At 41.8% G+C, this 18,630-nt stretch overlaps 1 protein-coding gene across 9 annotated transcripts in view; it reads right to left on the bottom strand.

Annotated features, from left to right (window-relative positions):
• The window catches only part of Sp100 (SP100 nuclear antigen), a 95,929-nt gene that overhangs the window by 47,884 nt on the left and 29,415 nt on the right, over positions 1-18,630 (bottom strand). For all 9 annotated transcript variants that reach the window (XM_010608112.3, XM_010608107.3, XM_033764675.1 and 6 more), the window contains exons 2-7: positions 17,956-18,112; positions 16,504-16,675; positions 14,932-15,012; positions 12,219-12,284; positions 10,329-10,478; positions 9,638-9,721 (exon numbers count right to left, since the gene is read on the bottom strand). In XM_010608112.3, coding sequence (XP_010606414.1) covers positions 9,638-9,721; positions 10,329-10,478; positions 12,219-12,284; positions 14,932-15,012; positions 16,504-16,675; positions 17,956-18,112 — 710 coding nt within the window. The remainder of the gene's footprint in view (positions 1-9,637; positions 9,722-10,328; positions 10,479-12,218; positions 12,285-14,931; positions 15,013-16,503; positions 16,676-17,955; positions 18,113-18,630) is intronic.

The following is an 18,630-nucleotide window of genomic DNA, read 5'->3' as shown; positions in this document are numbered from 1 at the left end:
TCCTTTTATGTCCTAGTCCCTTCTTCTCCTTCCCCCCTCTCTCTCTCTCCCTCCTTTTCCTGGTCCCCTTCTCATTTGCTAAACATCTATCTCTCTGTTTCCTATTATCTTTTATTTTGCTCTTTCATGGTTTATGCTTTTGGCTTTGAAATAAAGAAACTGTGTTGTATCTCAGCATGTGTGTCTGATTCATTGCATTCCACAGTATCCTCTCAGGGTACATCCATTTTCCCTTTAATTATCACTCTTCTCAGCATGTCTCTTCTGCCGTTACTCTTTGTCTTTCTGTGTCTGCCTCATTTCAAACATCCCAGTCACCACGAGCGTTCTTCCCTAGAATACTATCTACTTCATCAGAGTCTGTCCACCTACAGTCCTGTCCTGAAGGTCTTTCTCTTTGGCTTTCTTCCTTGCCTATATGGTGGGAAACATGCATGATTTCCACGTTAGCACTTTAACTTCTGAAAAGCCAGTTTCAACACACTTCTTTTCATCAACCACACAAGGTGGAAATGTTCAGATTCCATGTGGACGTTTTAAAATCTGTCTCACTCATATTCTTAGTTACATAGTGTTTTCTAGTCGACCTTTTCCATGTTTTCTCTCTTTGCAGTCTCTGCCCAGGGATACCCCCTCCATTAAAGAGAATAGCACCTTCTCTCCCCTGTATCCCAGAACTGTTGAAAAGCTACCAGAGACAGCAACAAAGACCATTTGTCTGGGCGGGTATGGGCAGTCAAGATGGGAGAATGAGGGAACATTTTTGCTCTCATGAAAAAGCAAAGACACTGATCCACAATGGGAAGGAGAACCACGCCTGCTCCTGACCCAGCTGCCATCACTCCAGTGCCAAGAAGGTAGCTTCATGGGCACCCCTGAACCCCCATAAGCACCCCAAGCACTCTCAGACCTCCTGACTGTGCCAGTCTTTGGACCCACTCTGCAGAGGCAGAGGGGGTCACCAAGGGTATTTTTCTGAGTTCTTAACTTTGAACATCTTTAAAGAAAGGGCGTGGGAAACCTGTAAAAGAACGTTGTGGAGTTCAACCATTCAGAAGGTTGGGGCCTTGCAGCCTGAGATCAGTCAGCATCATGGGGTTCAGCCATCAGCTAACTGAGATCATGGGTCTTGTATCCTCGCTCTGTCTGAGCCATTAAATGGTAAATACACTATATTGAAATTTTGTTCACTGAAGACATGTTCTGGACTGCTTCTTGATTTCAATTTAATTCAAATGCTTTAAGGGTGATAGACTAGTGACTACCACAAGTGGTCAGTGTCCAAGTTGTGCTTGATCCTAATGTGTTGCTGATTGTATCAGTTGGGATAAAGCATTGTAGTTGATTTGTTGAGCTGTTTTCTCTGATGTTATGAAGATGAGAATATCTGTGGGTCGTTAGAGACACAGAAGCCTGGGCACAACTATATCAGGAAGATTTGGGTGATAATCCAGAGATTAAACCAAGGACAGTCCGACTGTCCAAGTTGTGCTTGATCCTAATGTGTTGCTGATTGTATCAGTTGGGATAAAGCATTGTAGTTGATTTGTTGAGCTGTTTTCTCTGATGTTATGAAGATGAGAATATCTGTGGGTCGTTAGAGACACAGAAGCCTGGGCACAACTATATCAGGAAGATTTGGGTGATAATCCAGAGATTAAACCAAGGACAGTCCGACAACAAAAATTAAAATGAGAAAACACTTAAGCAAGACACAAGGACAGACTTTCAGTTCACCAATGGCAAACAGTAGGGCAAATGAGGATGAAAAGGCCGATAGTGAACCACCAGGACACCCTGAACTCAAAGCACAGGAAGTAACAAAACAGATCAATCAGGCTCTAGAACAATTCAAAACAGAAATAATTTCCCAGATAACCACAGAGATAGTGAGCAAAATGGAAGTCGTGATTCGAGACTCTAGAGCAGAAACTGAAAAACTCTCAGATATAGAAGATAAGATTGTAGTCAGTGACCATGAAAAGAGAGATCTCTTAAAAACAGTAAGGGATCATGAGAAATTGATCCAACAACTCCTAGACGATGCAAAGAAGAATAACATAAGACTGATAGGAATCCATGAAGTAGCAGGAGAAAATACAAATGACTTTAAAAAGCTGTTTGCAGAATTAAGGACAGAAAACTTCCCAAACAGAGGGGAAGAATTTGACATTCAGATAACTGAGGCATATAGGACCCCAACTAGCTACAGTAAAAAAAAAAAAATCTACATCTAGACATATAATAACCAAGATCCCAGAAACCCAACAGAAGAACAAAATACTACAAGCAGTAAGAGAAAAGAAACAAATCACATACAAAGGAAAGCCCATCAGAATCACAGCAGACTTTTCAACACAAACCCTTCGGGCAAGGAGAGCCTGGAATGAGATAGTTCAAGTACTAAAAGAGAACAACCTCCAATCTAAACTGATGTATCCAGCAAAACTCTCTTTCAAAATGGATGGGGAAATAAGATATTTCCACGACAAAGAATACCTGAGAAACTATATGAATACCAAACCAGCACTACAAGCAATTCTAAACAAGATCCTAGAAAAAGACAATGAAGGTAACAACACCATGAGGCCCAACAGAGCAAATCAAATAGGCAAGGCAAGAAACTAAAAGGAGAAGGCAAAAAAGTAAAAAGAGTCAACAAAAGGCTAATAACATGTCAATAATAAGTCAGTACATATCAGTTATAACCAGCAATGTCAATGGCCTCAACTCACCAATCAAGAGAAATAGACTGGCAAAATGGAATAAGAAGCAAAATACAACAATATGTTGTATACAAGAAACACATCTAATGCAAAAAGAAGCCCATAGACTGAAAGTGAAAAGAAAGAAAACAATTCTCCATGTGTCAGAAGCCCAGAAAAAAGCAGGGGTAGCAATCTTATTTGCAGACAAAGTAAAGTTCAAACCAAAGCTGATTCTAGTATTATTGATGTAGGATGGTACTGTATCATACCTCTATGAATGTAAAATATCTTGTACCTGCTTTATGATACATAGTAGGGACTGTGCTTTATCAGAGCTACATTTAATGATGTTACTCTAGAATGTTCTCTTTCCAGATGATGATTAAGATGCTAGTAAACAATATGGTGCCAGGTACCGCAATAGCAACAGAACTTTGCTGTTTTCTGGATATTATTCTTTTCTTTTCTTTGTTTTGTTTTGTTTTGTTTTAATGGAATGTGCTGAATGTCTATAATTTTGTTCAGATGACTGCAGAACCTGGAAAAGCTGTTGCTGCTATTGATGCATAACATACTGCTATTAGTCTTTTTATATAAATATATATATATACACACACACACACACACACACACACACACACACACACACATATATATAAATTGAATTTTGGGAAACTTTAATGGTGCTGCCAACTTTGGAAAAAGTCATCCCAATTTACTGTGTTGAGTTGGCATTGGACAGAAATGGACAGCCATACTGGTCTAGAAATGTTAATTTTTTATTTTTTATTTTTTTTCCATGTGTACAGGGGTAACACATCATACTAAATATGTAAGGTCACATCTACGTGGGTTTGATTACAGAAGCTAATAAACTATTCTCTAAATAATGAAAAAAAGAATAAGACAAGAGCAAGAAGCAATTTAAATATGTTCAGGGACCATTTTCATCTCCAGAATTAAGGATTATTTTAATGTTACATCATTGCGTTTTCTCTTTTACTTTCCTTTTTAGTTTTATTTTAGGATTCCCTATTTTTAGTGTTCATATAGAGATTTCTTTAACTGAAATACAGAATAGTTTCTTTGGTGTGAAAAACTATAATAGTACACAGGATCCTAATGAGATAATTAATAATGTGAAATAGGAAGTAAAGGGCTAAAGGTGTAGGGAAAGTGGGAAGGGTGGGGGAAAGGTAATAAGGGAGAGGAAAAAAACATGAGAAACTGAAAAAAATGGAAATAAAGTGTTTGTAAATGGGGAGGGGAGGAGGGGGTGAAGGGAGGGCAGGGACAAGGGGAAAAAATGAGAATCAAGACCTATTATGTAAAGGTACAGAATCCCATTGATGAATGTAACTGTATTGTATACCTAGAATAAAAAGAAAAAAAGAAAAAGAAAAAGCAAAGACATAATAATTAGAGAATTTGGGAGGCACAGTGCAAACTGGTGGAATAGGAGTCTCCAAAATTCATTTCCCTCCAGAAATGCCAATCTGAGCAACTATTAGTATGAAAATGCTTTCACAAGCTTTAAGGAAAGCAGGTGAGAGATCATGGCTCCTAGATGTAGCACAGAAACATGAAAAGGTGCATTGAAGACAGCAGGAAGGACAGTTTTATGTTCTCTGTGTCATTCCTTCCCTAATCCAGGCAGGACAGCACGGAGAGAGAAACTCTTCACTTAGGAGAAGGAGAAGGAAGTGAGAGCTAGACTTTGCTGTAGGCCCCAAAGCTGAGCAGGCCCTAATGGCTTTGGATTCAGGGCCTGCACCATGGTCTGAGCCTCCAAGCCTACCCCAGCCCTAGGCTGTGTCCCACTGAACCAGGCTCCCAGACAGCCAAAGACCTTACGAGAAAAGAAAATTACAGGTCAATATCCCTGGTGAGCACAGATGAAAAAAACCTCCACAAAATACCAGCAAACCAAATTCAGCATCACATCAAATGGATGTTCACCACGACCAAGTCAAATTTAACCAGATATGCAAGGTTAGCTCAAGATAGGCAAATCTATAGACATCACATACCCTATTGGAATAATGAAGATCAAAAAAACATATGATTACCTCAATAGATGCAGAAAAGGATCGGATAAAATTCAACGTCTTCATGATTAAAAACTCTCAGCAATTAGATATTAAGGAATGTACCTCAATATATCAGTACCTGTTACATCATTATAGCACTGGGAGTTATAGCCAGAGCATTTAGGCAAGAGAAAGAAATAAAAGTCATTCGAATTAGAGAGGCAGAGGTATATTGCCACTGCACATAAGGGTCATATATGACAAACTCAGTAAGCATCACATTCAAAGGTGAAAAGTTGAAAGCTTTCCCTTTAAGATCAAGAGCAAGAGAAGGAGGCCCACTTTGACCATTTTAGTTCAACATAGCTCCACAAACGGCCAATCGTGCATGGGAAGGTGATTGGCCTCACAGTTTCTTGGGAACGTACAAACAAAACCGCAACAAGATGTCACCCCACATCTGTTAGAGTGGCTGTTATCAAAAAGACAAAAGATAGCAAGTGTTGCTGTTGATGCGGAGAAAAGGGAACCCTTCCTTGTACAATCCTGGTGAGAACAGAAAATAGTAGAGCCACAGTGAGGAACAGCATGGAGATTCCCAAACAGCTAAACCCAGAACAGGACTATGATCCCAGAGTCACACTATTCGTATGGGTATATACCCAATAAATTAAAATCAGCACATCAAAAAGATGCCTCCGGGTTCATGTTGATTATAGCATTATTCTCAAAACTCAAGACATAGAATCAACCCAATTAAATGTCACCAGGTAAAGAAAACATGATACACACAGACAACGAAATGCTATTCAGCCTAAAAGTGAAGGAAATCCTGCCATTGCGACAACACAGAAGAGCCAGGAGACCATTATGCTAAATGAAATAAGCCGGGCACAATAAAACAAATGTTGATCTCACGCATGTGTGGAGCGTACAAGTGGTGACCTCAGAGGAGTATAATGCTATTTCCCAGGAGCTGGAGGGATAGGAGAGGGGGCCTGAGGAGGTGCTGGATGGAGAAAAATAAGTTCAAGGGGTCTACTGTATACCACAGTGACTGTAGCTATTAATAATCTATTATAGTCTCAGAAATGGCTAAGAGAATAGACTTTGTGTTCTCACCGCAGAACCGATATGAGAAATGCATATGGGAAGGGGTTCAGCCTCGCCCCTTTACAACAACATATGCCTGTTTTTAAACACAATGCACATTTTATTTAGATTGAAATAAACTATACAAAAATTTTTTCACCAAAAATAACAGCAATACTTTCTGTATTATTTCTAGATAAACCGCAAAACATCCACTTTATAGGTTTTCAGGCTTTGCTTTTAAATCAAGACGAGCCAGTAGATAAGACAGAAAAAAAGGGGAAGAGACAGAAGAAAACAGACAAGTCAGCGGCCCGTATGGACGGCCTCTGATTCTGCCTTGAAGAAGGAGCAGAAGTGCTCAACATTCACCTGCTAAGAACCTCATGGAGATGTGGGCTCCATGCAGGAATGTAAACAGCAACAAGCAGAGGGGGAGTGGCAACGGCGAGCTCTTCCCCTTGAGCTTTAACTGAAAGCCCTCCTTTTAAGTTCATTTAATAAAGACAAAAGCTACATTGAAATCTGGTGAGCTCATAAACTGCTCTTTAGTAATCCCCTTAACTGGCCCTTAGATTTTTAATAACACACTTAAAACTCTTACTAATCACAGGACAATGATGGCCTTCACCATAACATTTTTTTTTTTTTTTTTTTTTTTTTTTTTTTTTTTTTTTTTTTTTTTTTTTTTTTTTTTTTTTTTTTTTTTTTTTTTTGGTACTGGGGATTGAACTTGGGTCCTCGCACTTGCAAGGCAGGCGGCAAAACCACTGAGCTAAATCCCCACCATAACATTTTATAAGATGCATGCCTTTCTCCCACGCCACCTCCAAATTCATCTCTTCAAAAACTGACCACTCAATACTTGAAAGCACGGATCCATAACAACAGTGTGTCGTCCAAAATGACTTAATTAAAACAATTCCATAGTGCCACCAGCAGAGGTCACGTCAAAGTGAAGTGTGGAACTCACACTGCTGTCTTCTGGAAGAACAGACAGGTCTCAGGTGCATGAGAGTTCAGCAGGGCCACTTAAATATGGAGATTATCTATGGCTAATATATTCAATGACAGGCCTACCGGCTAACATACTCAGTGATTAGGTGGCCTACATACCCCTTATAGCTTTTCTTTCAAATATCAATATAAGAAGCCCACTTGAAAAGTCTCTTAGGTACTTTCAATAGTTTCTGAATTATCTGTAGGAAGCTCTGATTTAGTTGTATATACTTTGATATATGTGTCCGCCATTAAGTCCAGATCATGTTTTATATCAAAGCCAAGTTACTTGACCTCTGGTCTGCCAAAGTGTTCCTCTTTGAGACACTTTTGTCCATTTTCATAGTGCCCATTCTCAACTTTCATCACAGGAAGAACACATGGGACCTTCAGCAAGGTGTACATGTGAGGAAAAACCTTGATGTCAGGCAGATGGAGGGCTTCATAAACGGTAGACGGGAGCTCTGTGCCTTTCCCTCTGTGTTTCCATCTGACTCTCCAACAGTGAATTTCAGCCGAGAGCGTGTCAGGACTGGTTGAGTCTTTTCTGTACACGGAAGCCTGATGTCCCTCTGATGTGCTGAATGTGAGCTGTCCCGTGGCTGAGGGTGCCAGGGACAAGCACTGAAGAGCTCTGAGACACTGCTCTGAGAATATATCTTTAAGTTCCTGAAAATGTGCTCCACTGTTGGGATGCTCAGGGTTCTTTACAGTAACTCTCAGCGGTTAACTGAGATTCCAGGAGACCTGTGGAATTTCCCAGGGAGTTGCATTTGCATATCAGGTTTGGCTGCCAAACTTGTGGCTCCCTCAAATCAAAATTCATGATAAACTTCAATGTTTTCCATCACTCCATTGAGTGAGTGCAGTACAGTGGTCAAGCTGCGGGCTGTGAAGAAAACAGCAGAAGTTGTCCCTGGAGATTTTTCCCAAAGGCCCTTGGAAAAGGTAAGACATTTTTAAGAGCAACAATGGTAACGATAAAATCAAAATCTGTTACTCACTACAGAGGAGTACAAATGCCTGGCCAGCTATGCACCTACTCCTCCTAATATCTGTGGCACTGTTTGTACCATCTCAACATAAAACAAGCGCTGGCACTTCCACTGGAACTTCAAAGCATCATGCCTGCCTGACCACTGAGAATGACATGTTTCCTTCAGCTCTTTACCCCTTTCTTCACTGTTCTGGAAAAGAACAGAAATTACATTGTCAGGTTCTGAAAGTAGTTGTGGTGATCAATGGAAAAAAGAACAAATTCCTCGATTGTTCCCAGCTCAACCGAAACCCCCACCACCGGCACTGATTCTGCCAACCACACGTTTCAGGCACAGGAACAGCAGCGTGTAGACCGCTTGGGGATGTTTTCTAGAAGTCTAGAAGCGACGACTTTCATTTTAGAAGGAAATCCACTGGACATGATATAAGCCTGGCCACGACAGTTCCCACTGCTCAACTATTGTCGTGTGAAATCTCACAGCCAAAATTTCCGCATCAGCTTCCTAAGGCAGAAAGCCACAGATTCCTCTCTCAGGTTTGAGATTCATCAGCAAACCTCACCAAGGAAAGGTCAGCGCTCTTCTCCTGCTGTGTCCACCGCATCATCGGTGACATGGAAAAGAAGTGTGAGTTCCTCACTTCCCTGAGGGTTTCTTCCCCACTGCCGCTCTCACAGATCTCCGGCACCTGTTTCTGCTGTGTTTTTGAGCAGAGCAAGGTGTTAACAGCTGTGGTCTCAAAGCGCTTTCTCAGAACCTCTTCTCCAGCATTTATCCGGTGCTCCAACAAAGCTTGCAAGTTATCAGGCATAGAGAGACCTCCGGGATTTCGTGGGTCTCATGCCCAGTAGAGCTATGTTTTGTTTTCCCATGAGAATCAAAATTTCAAATAGAGACTTTAAGTGTCCTTTGTTTTCCTTCTTTCAAGGGTTAAAGGTAAAAAGTCTTCATCCTGCTTGTCCGGCCACACCTCGGCACTGGGATTCTGAGCATCACTGTTTGTTTCTTTATGTTTCTGTTCCTGTTCAGAAGTTTCATCAATTTTTTTCTGTCTCAGTGTCCTGATTTCATCTTCACTCTCCCAATGACTTCACAAGTATCTGCCTCAATTAATTTTGAGAAAATAACCCAATCATTCTTTAGTTTTCTGATGCCCCTGCAAAATGTATAGTTTTACAGATCACAGAGGTCTCGAAGTATTTGGCACACAACCGATAACTTTTATGTCCTTGATCTGGCATTTAGTCGCCTAAGTCTGCTCTCCTACAATTCTCCACCCACTTCTGGCATCCGCGGTAACCTGAAGAAAGACAGGTTGGATTGTGTGCTCTTTGGGTAGGTCCTCCCCTCCTCCTCCCATCCTCACCTCCTCAGGCAGCTTGCCCGCCTGCCTGGCGAGGGGTGGGCAGGGAGGGGAGCCAGGCCCGGGGGCTCTAATGTATGCATATTTTAAAATATCACGTTTTAAGTGTGTGCGTGTGTGTGTGTGTGTGTGTGTGATTGTGTGCTGTGGATGGAACCCAGGGCCTCAAACTTTATAGGCAAGGACCCTAATACTGAGCTACACCACTGGCCCCAAGTTTACGTAATTTTTGTTAGTTTAAAAACGGTTAAGATGGCTGGGGGTTTAGCTCAGTGGTTCGGTGGCCTGCCTTGCAAGTGGAAGGACCCGAGTTCAATCCCCGGTACCAAAAAGAAAAAAAAAAAAAAAAAAAAACGGTTAAGATGAATTTTTTTAAACAGGCAACTAACCACCAAAAAATATAGGACATCTGACAAACAAGCAGAATGGGGAGTAAGTAATAATTACCTTCTTCCGCACAGGGTGAGGGGCTGGAAGGCCCCACACCTGTATCTCCATTATCCTCCTGGGCAGTTACTTCTTCCACGGGCTCTGCAGATTAAAGCCACCACACCTGAGATCCAGGACAGCCTCACTCAGCCCTCTCCCCTTTCTGTCATACTTCACCCTGCTTCTCTCCCTCTCACATTCGCACTCATGTCTGCATCTGTGGGCGCCTCCACCCCTGAAGAGGTTTTTCCTTGACTTCATGGCCAGTGCCTCTCTGATCTCTCCTTCTACCCTCATTTTCTGTCTCTTCTCCACTGGAGTCACAACTCCCCCTCTTTGTCTCTTAGGCTTCTTCCTCCCCTCAAGGGGGCCAGGACTGGGGATTGAACCCAGGGCCTTCATACTGTGCTACATTCCCAGCAACCATGCCCTTTTTTATTTAGAGACAGGGTCTCACAACATCACTAAGTTGCCCTGGAATCACAGGCACGCATGCACCTCTGTGCCTGCTAGTTTTTCCTTGCTAACTGTCTTCTTCCTGATCTCTTTCATTAGTGTATCAAACTCGATTCTTGCTCTCTCTGAGTCTGATGCCCCTGCCTCAGCCTGCTGACTGCTGGGATTAGAATCTTCTTCTGTCAGGCACTCGTCCCCTCCTCCACCAATGGCCAGGACCTCTTGGCCATTCCGCACTTGGGCAAACACTTACCTACTGGTGCAGACTCATGGGCAGTCTGCTCATCTGTTTGGTGGTTTCCTGGTGCATCATTTCTCTGCCTGTTTGTTTCTGTTTTCAATCCTTTTATCTGTTTCCTTTGGTGGGCCTGGTGTGGGAGTCCATTTTCAGATAAGGTTGTACCTAAAACACATTTTGATTCATAGATGCTTTATTTGTCCCTTAGTCAGGGTCCAATAGGAAAATACAAATCACCCTAAGCATTTAAAACACAGAGTGTGAAATTCAGTTCCTGGGAGAGCTGAAAAGTCTTGTTTTGTTTGTTTTTCTTTTTGGTACTGGGGAGCAAACTCAGGACCTTGCATTTGCCAGTCAGGCACAGTGCTACTGAGCTACATCTCCCTCCCCAGCACTGAGAAGTCTTTGTTTGTTGTTGTTTTGGTCCTGGGAATTGAACCCACAACCTTGCTTTTGCGAGGCAGCGGAACCACTGAGCTACATCCCCAGCCCTAGCGCTGAGAGCTGAGAAATCCTAATGTAAGAATGCAGTAACCAGGAAGCTGGGAGGGGGTCTGAAGGAGAGCCCTGGGTGGCGAGCATCATTGGGTGGGCAGAGCTGGAGCCATGGCAGAGAGACAGCTACTGCCAGAACTGCTCCCCAAGCAGTGAGGGGCGGCACCAGCTTCTCCCGCTCTCCAGCTCTCCAAAATTTTGCTGTCTCTCATGTTAGGGACCCAGCAGGAAGCTAACAAGCAGCAAAAGTTGGCAAGAAAAATGGCAGGGCAGAGGGCAAGTGGAAGGCAGAGCAGGGGAGGGTAAGGAGAGAATCTCAGGCAAACAAACCCAGGAGCACACTCTCTTCCCCCATGGTGAACCACTCCTGGCCATATTGATTCCAGCTACCTAGCCCCGTCTGTTCTCACCAACCTCAACAGTGCACCAATGTGAAATATCTTCTTCTGTGCAGTGGCATTTTTGTCACTGATTGCTATTTTTCTAAACAAAGTTAAGTTATGCAAAAATGATTTAAGAAGTAATTACAAAAGTTTAATATGGAACATGGGCCCAGGTACATGTTTTCATGCCACCATTCCTAACTCCATTTATGCTGAAGACTGTGACATTTCAAATGTTTGCATGAAATTCATATATGTTGCTGAGGAAAATTCAAGGCGCAAGAGTTTGAGGAGAAAAATGTTTATTATGTTCCATTTTTATGGAACACTAGGCCTAAAAAGGTGAAAGATCATATTACAGCGATTCATGCATATTTATATTTGTAGCATCACAACTCATAATAGCTAAATCTTGAAAGCAGCCTATTTGTTCATCAACAGATGAATGGATAAGGAAAATGTTTCTACACGTCATGGAGTACTACTTTGTCATATAGAAAGATAACTTGGGTCATTTTTAGGAAAATAGATGCACCTCGAGACCACAATGTTAAGTGAAATAAATCAGTCACACAAGCTCAAATATAAATAAAGAACAAAATATAGGTAATAGGAATAGGAAGCAGGGTGATAGATCTTTCTATCTAGATGTTAAGGGATCAAGAGATGGGGGAGAGAGAGGAGGGAAAGGGACGAGAAAAGGAACAAAGATGTGTTGCGTACGTGTACCAACTCCACACGAGAAATGTAAACATCATGTACTGCAAATGTGCAGTGAAAAATAAAAGTCCAGGCTCAGAGCCATCAGGAGTGGGCAGCAAATACGTCTAAGGGCTATGTTAAGAAGAAACCCCCCTGGGCAACCCAGAGGATCAAGACTCTGCTATCTAAACCCTGAGTTGGAAAAACAGCAGATGCACAGACTGAAAATTCTCAGTAATCAGTAACCCAAGGAAGCGGCCCCCACAGCACATTCTAGAATGGGATCAGCCAGCAGAAAATCCCAGGAGAGTCAAAAGGAACAGACCACCAGAAGGCGACGGTTCTGAGCATAACCAGGTGAGGCTTCGTGGAACAGAGTTTCTTCTAGTTCCTAGGGGAAGAAATTAGAAGTGTATTTCAGAAATAGAACTGGGGTTTTTTGCCATTCCCGCCAACCTCCCTGCATTGTTTTTTAATCATGTGGGAGTTAAAAGACATCATCTTGAAGGATCGATCCAGAACCCATCTGCAGCTGTCAGGTCCGCCTGCTTCTTCAAGGCAGACTCCAGTCCTGAGAGAGGAGAACCACTCCCTCTACTGCGGGCTGAGGGCCTCATGGGGCAGCCCTCTCAGTGTCCTCTGCAGGGTCCTCTCTTGGTATCCACAGCCAGAGTGACCCTGCCTTTGTCCCCAGAGCTGTCCTCCCCAGTGGCCCTCTTCTGGTCCTTAGATGTTCTGGTTTCCTGGTCTCCACCCCGGCTTCTACCACATCCCTTCTTTGTTGGTTTTTTCATGAGGATCTCATGGCCGATTCACCACCACTTTTGGGAACTCCTGCTATTTGTTTCCTGTGTCTTTCTCTCTGCATATTATTTCCCTACTTTTGTTTCAAGTTTCTACATTTTTCATTAGAATACCTGGTTAAGAACACTGGCTCTCAGATCAGAGTGCCAAGTTCTTCCTTGCTCATGTGGCCCTTGGCAAGTTCCAAACACAGTTTTTATAGATTTGTTTCCTTGTCTGCTAATATGGGGAACTAAGCAATACCAGCCTCCAATGGTTCCCTGAACACTAAATTCACAATGGCCATGAGTAGACAATGAAGTGAGCAGTCAACAACAAGGTTCTTTTTATTAGTGTCCTTTACCATTTTCTGTCTTTTCATTTCCCCTTTTCTTCCTGTCTCTCAAAGTGTTTACGTGCTCTTCTCACATCTTTACCACTTCCTGTGTCTTTCTACATGAATAGTCCTGCTCTTGAACAACAGTTCCCACGTTTAAAACCGTCTGTACTGCTAGCATGAAGTGGGACCTCATGATATAATAAGTAGATATTTAGGTCTGGCTCCCCTGCTCTTTTTCAGAGCTCCTGAAACCCTTTTAAATTTCCTAAGAGATAGAAATGGAAAGAGCTTCTTTTGTTATTCATAACCAGCCCTTTTCAATAACACTTGAGTTTATGTTAACTGGTGAGTTTTGGAAAGCTCCTAAGGGGGTGCTGGTTGCTAAGGGAACTAAACTTGATTGGAGGATCAGAGCCCCCTGACCCACAGGGGGAGAGATTGGCTGGAGGCTGATGTAATCACCAATGTTCAATGATTTACTCAATCAGGTCCATGGATAGGAGCTTCTATATTTTTTTTAAGTCTCAAATGACTGAGAGAGCTATTGGGCTGGCAAACCTGCGGACATGCTGAGAGGGTGGAATGCCCAGAAAGCGCATGATAATTCTATATCCATCCCCATTTTCTCCTATACATCTCTTATCTGGCTGTTCTTGTGTTCTAACCTTTATAATGAATTGTGTGCTTTGTAATAAGTGTTTCCCTGAGTTGAGTGAGCTCTAGTAGCAGATTATCCAACTCAAGAAGAGGGTTGTGGGAACTTACAGCCAGTCGGTCAGAAGGACAGATCACAACCAGGAACTTAGTTTGTTGTAGAGGTAGGGTCTCTCTGTATTTCTGGGTTGGCTCTGAACTCCTGGGCTCAAGCAATCCTCCTCCTTCTGCCTCCTGTAGAGGGGACTGTAGGCAAGCTACACTGACTGCTCCTGGTTACAACCTGGAGCTTGTAACTGCAGTCCGAAGTGGGGGATGTCTTGGGGGACTGAGCCCTTAACATGTGGGCTGTGCTAATTCTGGCTGGTAAATGCCTGGAGAGAAGTGAACTATAGAACACGGTGTTCGCACCTGCAGAACCTTGGCAGGCGTAGGAGAGAGCCCCCACTCACATTTTATGTCAGAAGTGCAGTGAATGTGAAGGTATCAGTAAGAAAGAAGTTCTTTCACTAAGGGCCTTCTCTTTAATGTTGGCCATGGCCCTTGTAGTTCTTATGTCTTCACAGCTTTGTATTGATCTCCTACTGATATCTTTTTGTAAATCACAATTATATCTGAATAGTCTGTCCTTTTAAGTCTGATTACTGACACACTGGGCTCTGTTTCCTTCATCTTAGGTACTGGCCCTACTGTCCCTTGCTGTGGCTACTCTGTCATGATCCCACATCTACTTAGAGGCTTGTTATGGTTTGAATCTAAAACGTCCCTCAAAGGATCATGAGCCACAGGCTTGGTCCCTAGCCAATAGTGCTATTGGAATCTGGTGAATCCTTTAAGTGGCGGGGCCTACTGGAATGAAGTTGGGGCACGGGGTACATGCCCTTAGAGGGGATATTGGGACAATGGCCCCTTCTCTGCTTCCTAGCTACCATGAGGTGAGCAGTTTCACTCCACTGTCTGCTTCTCACCATGATGTTTGGGCTCTCCACAGACCCCAAACATCGGGCCAAGCAACCATGGACTGAAACTTCCAAAACCATAAGCCAAAGTAAACATTTCCACCTTTTACCTGATTTCTCTCAGGTACTTTGTCACAGTGATGGAAAGCTAATTAACACAAGGCTTATATACAAACTCTTTTCCTGCTTTTTCCATGGTCCTCCTACATTTCTCTCCTAGTTCACAGTGCCCATTAGCGGATGCCTCGATCTCCTTTTCTACTGTGCAGGTAAGAATATGATTTTTGCTTAGTTATAATTACCTTCTTCAAGCCTTAGTTGGGTGTCGGGCCTCTCCTCTCTCTCTTCATCACTTTCTTGGAAACACAATTTGTCATGGATCACTGAAGACATGGATGGAGAAGAAGGCAATTAGAGATCTCTAGCATGGTCTAGGGACAACATTTCAAAACTCTACACTTAGGAATTCCCAGCTCTCCAGTCCCTCAGTGCTCAGTGTGTCCTTATAAGTTCATGATCATCCCTGGGAGAGAGAGGAGCTGATCCCCACAGGGAGCCTTTAATGTTTCCTCCACAGAGAGGAGACACTCAAGGTGTCCGAAGCACAGGAGTGAGATGTGGACATTGGGCTTGGGACAGGGGCATCTCACAGTCCCTGGAGAACATCAGAAGTCATGGGTAGTAGGCAGTAAAGATAACGCCATTTCCTTCATATATTCAGTCTGGGGCATCCTGGTAACAAATAGAATATTGACTCACAATTGGTGCTCAAGTATTTGATTTCTTTTCTTCTTCCTCTGACTTGAATGACTTGCTACAAAAATATTCTTCCTTGGATCAGGTTACTATTTCACACCAGTGGCCAAGCCCTAGATACTTGCCTTGAAATTTGTTCCTCCCTTGTAAACCTGTAGTATTTGTTGCCTAGTAAACAAACTGTAAATTCTTAGCTTTAAATGGCAGATGCTTCAAAATCTTCTTCCCACTTATGTCAGTGAGTCAGTTTCTACTTCTCACTTTCAAATTCAGATAAATCAAATTTGTGGGCACTTCAAAGACATCCTTTCATACCTATGTTCCTGTCCTTCCCCAGGACATGTGCCCCTTTTTCTTGTGTTATCTCTATCTCGTACTCGGAAAACTTATCTGAGACCAAACTGTCGGAATAAAAAGTTTCTAGACAAGTAATCTACAAAAAAATTGGAGGGCATGCTTTTTATTGCATAGCAATAAATGTGATCAATGTTTGTCTCATTCTTCATGGATGGAAAGTTTCAAAAAATCACTTTTTCTTTAAAGGAATATTTGACCCAGGGTTAATTTTCTGAAACATTAATTTGGTAACTTAATAAAGGTGGACTTTTCTCGGGGCTTAGATTTAAAAATGATCCACGACAAGTGACTGAGAAGGACTCCATACGAACTCCAGATGCCCTCTGTGGTCCTCATTCAAATGGTGAATCTTATAACATGGTCTCTTAAAGCTAGGATGTGGGAGCTTTTGGAAGAGATCTTGACTTCCATGGGTGTGTGGTGCTAATCCACAGTGGATATTACACTCTCAGCTAAGCTGTCGCTGGGGACAGTAGTAGTGAACTCAGAGAGCTGGGGCTCTGTGTTTCTGTCCTAGGCTCTTCTAATTAAAGCTGGGGCCAAAGTGGCTCTGGTTATCCTGTATATAGTTAGCAGCTCTGGGTGGCACTTACCTTAGCCCTTAGCTGTCCTGAGATCTCTCTCTCATGACAAGTTTGTTGCATTAACCCATGATAATCCCTACTACCAGCGAAGTGTGTGACATGTGGTAGAAACTCAATGTATGCTTGTTTTTAAAAAATTGACAATGGACCACAAAAGTTGGTAGTAAACTTAATTACCATTTTGGAAGTCTTTGTAAATGTTCATTAAAGCAGGGTATACCTCCCTGTTGACCTCACTGAATAATGCTTCCAGAACTGCCATGTCAAATATCTTCTCCAGGTCATTGAGAACACTGTACATCACTCTATGTACAGGGACCAGGGATTCTCGACAAGAGTCCTGATAAGCCTTTAAAATATATAGAAAGGAGAAAGTTTAAATACAGACTTCCACGTTATAGAAGAGCCCTAGAAAGTAATTTTATAGTTAACACGCTTTGATTTCCTTATATAGCTGTCTTGTGTACAGCTTCAGCGTTTGTATATCTACTAAGCTAAATGAGTAAATCTTTCTTCCTTAAAAATACCCACGTGTGAAGTTGGGCATGGTGGTGCATGCCTGTAATCCTATCACCTTGGGGGATTGAGGGGGGGGTTGTGAGTTTAAGCCCAACCTGGGCAATTTAGTGACTTAGCAAGATTGACTAAAAATAAAAATAAATAAATAAATAAATAAATAAACAAACAAACAAAAATACATGGGGCTGAGGCAACAGTGTAGTATGAAGGCCTTAGGTTCAATTCTCAGCACCAAAAAGGAAAGAGGAAAAAACAAAAACAAAAACACTGATGAGTCTGATCTCATGATTTACATTACATATAAGGAGTAATTTTAAAGGATAAAAGGAGCTCAAAGTTAATTGGTTTGTAGCCTAAAGTCAAGGTGCTTTGGAAAGAGCCTTAACAGGCAATGCTGACTGGGCCTGAGGGGGGCTAAAAGAAATTAGATGATCATTCTCCCTTCCTGTGAACTTGACCATGAGAAAGATTCACAACTGGGAATCTCCAGTAGGACCTATTGGTAAAATTTATCCAAATTCCAATCAGAAGTCTAGAAGTGCAATGAAAAATAAAAGTACAAGAAAACCAAAACCTGTTACTGACAGCATGGTAGGTAGCTAATCTCAAATTTTTTTGAACAGGATGCTAATTCCCTGTGGGCTTAATAGTCTCTAATCTAGGTTTTAAAACTTGCTATTACGTGAAATAAAATGTTTTGTGAATTGCTATTTCAGTAAATAAGCTCAATGATATTATTCATCAATCCATTAAAATTGTTTAATATTTAGTTTATGTTGCATTATATGAATTGCGTGAATTACCATGTATAAAATGTGCAAGATATTGCATGTCTACAGAGGACATGCATGTCTGATCTGGTTGTCTCCAGTGCCATTTACCCTGATCCCAGAGGACAGTGAGACAGCATTCCTCCCATTAACCCAGGGTATCTCTGCTTCCCTGCTCCCTCTCCACCTTGCAGGAGCATTTACAGAAATACCAGAGAAGTACAGAATAGGAAACTCATCTATCAGCTAGTTGTACCTAGAATTTTGGGTCTACTATATAAAAAAATCATGACAATTTGGAACTTGTTTATCAATTTGTGACAAAACAAATTTCACTTACTTTATACATTTTGTTGGTGATAAGTTCACGGTCACGGAGACCCTCAAGGAAAGGAAATGTCTTTTTTATTGCATATGAAATCTCTACTTTATGTGCTTTGAAGTATTGGAATAAACTTGCCATAAGATCCTCTGCATGTGGGGCATCTGTTAACATCCTAGGGAAAAAGGGTACCGTAAAAAAAGTGGTCACCAGTGATTCTGAGAGCTGTAAGATTTCATATGTGGACAGGCTGTAAAGAACCAAAACATGTATAAAATAGGTGGTCCTGAGCAGAGTTACCTAAATAAATGGAATTGAAGTAACAAGTAAAGACATCATACAGGAAATTGTGGAAGTTATGAATAACTTTAATACAATACAGAACTGTAAGTGTCCAGTATCTTCTAACCAAAGCCATTATAAAGATATTATCACCTAAATGTTATGAATCCTAATTCAAGTTGTAAGTGGTGGATTCTCCTGTATTGGAATTTTCCCCATACTTGGCGTGCTTTGTATTTTCTTAGCTATGTCTTTTGATGAGAAATTTTAAATTTTGATGAAGTGCAGTCTATCATCTTTTTTCTCTGGTTAATGGCTTTAACCTAAGCCATCTGTCCACTGAAAGATCATTAAAATATTCTGAAATCAATTTACAGTATTTGTAAACCTTTTTTTTTTTTTTTTTTTTTT

Source organism: Fukomys damarensis, unplaced genomic scaffold (assembly GCF_012274545.1).
Source record: "Fukomys damarensis isolate Sample0158 unplaced genomic scaffold, DMR_v1.0_HiC HiC_scaffold_16, whole genome shotgun sequence".
Classification (NCBI taxonomy): domain Eukaryota; kingdom Metazoa; phylum Chordata; class Mammalia; order Rodentia; family Bathyergidae; genus Fukomys; species Fukomys damarensis.
The sequence above is the reverse complement of the archived record's forward strand: the minus strand, read 5'-3'. Positions and strand labels throughout refer to the sequence as shown.